This window comes from Triticum aestivum, chromosome 7B, assembly GCF_018294505.1.
Source record: "Triticum aestivum cultivar Chinese Spring chromosome 7B, IWGSC CS RefSeq v2.1, whole genome shotgun sequence".
NCBI classification, from domain to species: domain Eukaryota; kingdom Viridiplantae; phylum Streptophyta; class Magnoliopsida; order Poales; family Poaceae; genus Triticum; species Triticum aestivum.
This window is the reverse complement of record NC_057813.1, coordinates 123,443,940-123,451,004: the sequence shown is the minus strand read 5'-3', so window position 1 is coordinate 123,451,004 and position 7,065 is coordinate 123,443,940. Positions and strand designations below refer to the sequence as shown.

Sequence of the window (7,065 nt, the reverse complement as noted above, 5' to 3'; positions counted from 1 at the left end):
CGTTGTGACGTTTGATACACCCAAAGCACTCCTACGGTATCCAGGAGTTATACGATCTCATGGTCGAAGGAAGAGATACTTTGACATTGCAAAAACTCTAGCAAACGAACTATACGATCTTGTGCTATGTTTAGGATTGGGTCTTGTCCATCACATCATTATCCTAATGATGTGATCCCGTTATCAATGACATCCAATGTCCATAGCCAGGAAACCATGACTATCTATTGATCAACGAGCTAGTCAACTAGAGGCTTACTAGGGACATGTTGGTGTCTGTTATTCACACATGTATTACGATTTCCGGATAACACAATTATAGCATGAATAAAGACAATTATCATGAACAAAGAAATATAATAATAATGCTTTTATTATTGCCTCTAGGGCATATTTCCAACATTCAGCCCATGGGGCCCTCCGGGATAGGTGGCCCGACCCGGTGGACCCCCGGGACCCTTCCGGTGGTCCCGGTACAATACCGGTGACCCCCGAAACTTTCCCAGTGGCCGAAACTTGACTTCCCATATATAATTCTTTACCTCCGGACCATTCCGGAACTCCTTGTGACGTCCGGGATCTCATCCGGGACTCCGAACAACTTTCAGTTTACTGCATACTAATATCTCTACAACCCTAGCGTCACCGAACCTTAAGTGTGTAGACCCTACGGGTTCGGAAGACACGTAGACATGACTGAGACGGCTCTCCGGTCAATAACCAACAGCGGGATCTGGATACCCATGTTGGCTCCCACATGCTCCTCGATGATCTCATCGGATGAACCACGATGTCGAGGATTCAAGCAACCCCGTATACAATTCCTTTTGTCAATCGGTATGTTACTTGCCCGAGATTCGATCGTTGGCATCCTAATACCTCATTGAATATCGTTACCGGCAAGTCACTTTACTCGTACCGTAATGCATGATCCCATGACCAGACACTTGGTCACTTTAAGCTCATTATGATGATGCATTACTGAGTGGGACCAGAGATACCTCTCCGTCATACGAAGTGACAAATTCCAGTCTCGATCCGTGTCAATCCAACAGACACTTTCGGAGATACCCGTAGTATACCTTTATAGTCACCGAGTTATGTTGTGACGTTTGGTACACCCAAAGCACTCCTACGGTGTCCGGGAGTTACACGATCTCATGGTCTAAGGAAAAGATACTTGACATTGGAAAAGCTCTAGCAAACAAACTACACGATCTTGTGCTATGCTTAGGATTGGGTCTTGTCCATCACATCATTCTCCTAATGATGTGATCTCGTTATCAATGACACCCAATGTCCATAGTGAGGAAACCATGACTATCTGTTGATCAACGAGCTAGTCAACTAGAGGCTCACTAGGGACATATTATGGTCTATGTATTCACACATGTATTACGATTTCCGGATAATACAATTATAGCATGAATAAAAGACAATTATCATGAAAAAGGAAATATAATAATAATCATTTTATTTATGCCTCTATGACATATTTCCAACATCCAGCAGGCGGCACATCGAGCTACAACAAACGACGACTAATCTTTGCTACAATTATTGGCGACAATGATTGATAGCACGCACGTCGAGCTACAACCGGCGATGACATTTTTTTGTTGCAACTGTAGTTGGCGCTTGCTATGACCAGCGACGACAATTGTTGCGACCGTTAGGGTGGGTTGCTGGGACGACATGCATTGGGAGCTACCACAACGATGCTTTTTTGCTGCAACTGTCATCTACTTTGCTGCAACCGGTGACGACAACTGTTGTGACCGGTAGGGCGGGATGTTGGGGGCAACATGCACAACAAGCTACATCCATCGATGATGTTTTTTTGCTGCAACTGTCGTTGGTGCTTGCTATGGCCGGCAATGACAATTGTTGCGACTGTTAGGGCGGGATGCTATCACCGGCGATGATATTTTTTTGTTGCAGATGTCGTGGGCTTTGTCGTGAGCGGCGACGACAATTGTTGCAAGCCTGCAACCAGCAGGGCGGGTTGCTGGGACGGCACACACGACGAGCTACAACTGGTGACGGCCGCGCCGACGGTTTTGCTGCATGTCACCTTTTGCTACGACAATTGTTGCAACCACGGCGGTGAAGTATTTTGAGACCAACATCGTATCTTCTTCAGTGGTGACAGGGGACGGCAAGCGCAGGACTAGGGGGAAACCGTTCTGGGCAAATCCGACAGTCCGCAAGGCACAAGACTCGCATCTGACGGCTCAGAGGCAACCGGCCCAGATGTGGCGCCGGTTGACTAGCGCCAAGTGCTGCCTTGAACTTTTTTCCCCCTGCAAGGATCTGTATTGACCTTCCATGTTGTGCACGACGATTTTCCTTTTGAAAAGCAAACGTCTATTTTTTTTAACTGAAAAAAGCAAACGGCTATATTGAAATAATAAAAAGAGGAACGGGGCTGTCACCTTGTAAAAGCTAGGCGCTCTGAAGATCTTTTTCGATCTCGAAGGGTCGTACTCTACTCCACAAAATATTAGATTGCCATGCTTTTCTTGCCGCGTTGAATTTGTTTAGTGTTCCTTACCAGACGCTTAATCATTGCACGAGCTCGCTGTGATGCATGATTAAAAAGACGGCAATGTTCTTTTCCCCAGAATATTAGCAATCATTCATTGCATTGGAAAAATATTTTCATATATTCGAAATCAAGCCAATAAACTAATTTCATATATAATTTTTCCCTGTTATATTTACGGGGAGGGAATTCGCATTCGCTTGTCAAATGCGTCCACCCTTTCTTTCCCGTATACAAATAATCCCTGCGAAGAAGCGCCTTCGCATCTACCAGAAAAGAATGAACAAAAGAATAGGAGGGGCAAAATTGTACAGTTCCCCCCTGCGCGTATTACTACTGCCTACGGTATAATTTACACTTTCACTCCGCCGCAGTACTTCTACTGCTCTCCGGCCGTTGCGTCGCCGGCGAGGGGCCCTGCTGCCGCGCCACCCTGTTGAGCATGGCGAACATGCCGACCATGGGGGCGGTGTTGTACGTGCACGCCTCCGTCTGCATGTAGTTGACCCTGTCGTCCCTGAACCTGTCGTGGCGGTCGGGCCCGCCGACGATGGCGCCGACGACCACGTTGGGGTTGGCGCTCTTGCGGCCGAACCAGTCGTCGAACCCCTGCGCGCACCCGATGAACTCCTTCCTGTCCTTGTACGGCACGATGGACGCGGCGCGGTGGTGCACCCTCGCCGGGAACTTGGCGCCGTACCCCACCAGGTAGCTGATCCCGCGCGGGTTGCTCCCCAGCACGTAGTCCACCTGCGCCCGGGCGTGCGCGAACACCTCGCCGGCGTCTGCCGACCCCCCGCCGCCCGCGCACGTCACGGCCGCGCCGCCGTCGCCGGCCTCCGTGAGGTAGCCCGAGTAGACGGAGAGGAGGTACGCGGCGCTGGTGACGTACTGCATGTTGTTCCACTGGCGCACGTAGAGCATCCCGCCGGGGCTGCGCTCCACGTTGTCCTCGGCGGCGGCGTTCTTGCCCATGCACGCGCACACGTAGTGCTCCGCCTTGGCGCGGTACCCCTCGAGCGTGGCCCGGTGGCGCTCCTCGTGATCGCCCCGCAGCAGCAGCCGGGTGGCGAGGATCTGGACGCCGGCGTACTTGACGTCCCAGCTGAACTCGGTGATGGCCCATCCGGTACCGCCGAACTCGTGCGCGTTGTCCACCACGTAGTCGAGGTAGCTGGCCCTGCCGGTGGCGCGGTGGAGCCAGAGCGCCGCCCAGAGCAGCTCGTCGTGGTAGCCGCTGACGGACGCGTAGTAGCTCTTCACCTCGGCGATGCTGCTGTCGTACTTGCCTCTGTACTTGTCAGCGAACTCGAACAGCTGTACCGCCAAGAGAAAAGAGACATAGGTCAGTACTACCCACGTACATGCACGCCATTAAAAAAGCTAACCAACCAACTAATATTCCTCTAATCTATCGGCCGCAATAATCATCATCATGATTTGCATCGCATCTTTGTAATCGCGTGGGCTTCTGAAGGCGCCAACGTGAACGGAAATGTGGTGGTTACGTTAAGTAGCCTGTCGCATCACGCAGCCACGTAGTACGGCGCTGACAGTGTGCTGCATGATGCCGAGCTCTTTCATGGACCCACATGTCGGCCTCCCTGGACCGACAGAACCTTCACGCGGTTAATTTTTGTGTTTGTGTATACTACAAGAAAAAGATGGAAGATTTAGCCAGCTGCCTGGTGATGACGTCATGGTGACAAGTTGGCACGTGCGGCACGAGCAGCGAGGAGAAGAACACGGTTCCAATGTGAAGCAGGGAGAAAAATCCTCTGCCCTCTTTGACTCGTGCTTCCTGGCCGGTCCTCAGAATCTACAGCTCGATCGGCAACTCAGCTACGCGTACCCGAGACATTCCACACACGCCAAAGAATTTACTACCAGTAGTAGTACTACTAATCTCTGGACTAGTCTAATTAGTTACGTGCACAGTAGTAGGAGTGACGGTGATTGTTACAAACCTGCTGGGCATGGTGGAGGAGGAGGTGGGCGTAGTGCGGGTTGGTCTCGCGGAACGCCATGGAGGCGGCGGCCAGGGCGGCGGCGGTCTCGCCGGCGACGTCGGAGCCGGGGCGCTCGCGGTCGACCTTGTAGGCCTGGCGCGACGTGGTCATGTCCTCCGGCCGCTGCCAGCAGTAGTGATCGGTGTCGCCGTCGCCAACCTGCAAAGCAAAGCGAAGCACGATCAGTCAATCATTTCATTCACATTTTATCAAAGCCATGGAAGCAGGCAGGCGGACAGACATGCATATGCATGGTTTGTTAAGTTCCTAGCTAGCTAATCCATGTGAAGCGAGGAGACAATCATGCATGCAGCTGCAGGTGTGAGATTTGCGCGTTCCTCGACTGAACCGCACCTTGGCTTTGCTTGTCCTCTAGCCCCCACCTAACAAATGTTCCTCTCCCCCAGCTTTCAAAAATAAGTTAAAATAAACGAGTTCTTTGCTTTTGTTTTCTCCATCTGCCAACCTAAAGCCAACCAATGGTGCATGCATGTTTGTTTGTTTGAAGTTGCTGATTGGATGATTAGGTAGCGAATGGCGGTGATTACGATGGATGGAGGTAAATCGGGAAGAGATTGTAAATTACCTCGGCCCAGAGCTCGTCGGGCTTGGTGTGCGCCTTGATGAAGTAGTCGGTGCCCCACTTGATGGACTCGAGGGCGTGGGCGAGCTCGCCGGCGGCCGCCACGTCGCCGCCGTACTCCAGAAGGCTCCACGACAGCATGGTCACCGTGAACGCCATGGGCAGCCCGAACTTGACGTGGTCGCCGGCATCGTAGTATCCGCCCACCAAATCCACCTAATGGAACCAAACACAGCAGGCAAGATCCGTCCAAAGTCAGCACCCCTGATCGACCGAACGATATATATGATGATCGGCCACCCCCGCCGGCCGGCAAAGAAGAAGAAGAAGAGACGGAAAATGTGGTGGCGACGTAACGTACTCCTTGCTCGAGGCCGTCGGTGAGGCCGGAGTGGTCGCGCCAGGCGACGCGCTGGCCGTGCGGCAGCCGCCCCGACCGCTGCGCCTCGAAGTAGAGCAGGCTCTTCCGCAGGGCCTGCTCATAGTCGTGCGGCACGGGCGCCGCGCCGGCCGCCTCCGCCGCCAGGAAGATGGCCGCGGCCGCCACGGCCACACCAAGAGCCCACGCCCCGGCGCCGCTGCTCCTCCTCATTATCCTCGCTATCTCAGTATCTATCTCTCTCTCTCTTTCTCCAACAGCTGTATACGCTAGTCCTCGAGGAACCTTCGAACGTATGGGCCAACCGACGGACTCGCTCCGCTAGCTCCCGCGGCGGCCGACGATCGATCGCTCTTCGATATATGCAAGCACGCGGCGGACAGGTGGAGCTTCGCGGCCCGGTTGTTCGAGCGGTCGTTGGGCGAAGCAGCTGTTGAAATGGGGACGGGGGGACGGGGGAGAGGAGAGGAGAGTAGCAGGGTGTGGTGGGCTGTCGACTCTACGGGGGACTCTCGTATATGTAGGGGGAGTGGAGGGACGGAGGTGGTGCGCGGCGCGGCGCGGAGCTCCGTCGAGAGCAGCATACCGTGTTGAATGGGTGGGGTCGGCCCGGCTGGGTTAGGTGACTTTGCGGTTCGGGCCCATCATCGTGTCCATGGGAATATAGAAGGCCAGCAAAGGGGAAGAGGAAATAGTGCGGGGGAGGGGAATAGCCTAGCCGCTGCCCATATCGTAGGGGTGGACTGCTTGCGCTGCGCGGGATTTGGTGAAAATTGGTGGAAGGAAGGCAAGAGGAACAAGGGTACGATACTAGTAGCATTGGCCAATGAGTGAGTGATTGACCGAGTGAATAAGAATGTGTTGTTCCCGTGCCAATTATCGTCAAACGGCTCGGCTGGTGCAGCAACTTGGCCATGAGCATATAGTTGGGGAAAATCTAGGTCGTATATGGCTACTATCTAGGCACTCGTTTTGTAAAATACTACTGCTCCGACGTAGGGATCCCGTTATCAGCCGAGTAGGCTAGTTTGGGAAGGAGGGTTTGCCATGCTTTTTTTGAATTGGGGATGACTCGTGGACTGATGATTCAATCAAAACTTCATATGTTCTTCCTTTTTCATTCGGATCAGCATACCAGGTCGATCCCTTATACTACTCCCTTCATTGGAAAATGGAATAATTAAGAGGCACTTATTTTCATTAAGTTACGGTTTTGATCAAAAACATATTGTTAATAGGTGTTTATGTATTTGCTTACGACCGTGATTTACTTACGATTGTGACATGGAATTTGTGTCACTAGATCCATTTTAAAGTATTTACTCAACTAGCAAAATAAATCTTGATCAAATTTTATAAAAAATAAAAACGCACATTATATTTTTGAAATTAAGGGAGTAGAACTCAAATTTTGATATGACTGTCATAAAATTCAACTACAATGTAGTGACAAAAACATGCAGCGGTGCACTACGGAAGGTATTTTCTAACCTAAAAGCCACGAATTGCTTCATTCACAGCCCCCCTCCATTCATTGCTCCAATGGGGA

The 7,065-nt window shown here is 51.9% G+C and overlaps 1 protein-coding gene across 1 annotated transcript; it reads right to left on the bottom strand.

Moving 5' to 3' along the window:
* Window positions 1-2,666: 2,666 nt before the first annotated feature.
* On the bottom strand, window positions 2,667-5,668 carry LOC123160607 (endoglucanase 16; the record flags this gene model as incomplete). Its single annotated transcript, XM_044578416.1, is given in 4 exon segments — window positions 2,667-3,862; window positions 4,513-4,713; window positions 5,141-5,353; window positions 5,499-5,668. Coding segments are annotated over 4 exon segments (1,541 nt in total), but the record flags the coding sequence as incomplete, so codon positions are not given.
* Between the last annotated feature and the right edge of the window lie 1,397 nt (window positions 5,669-7,065).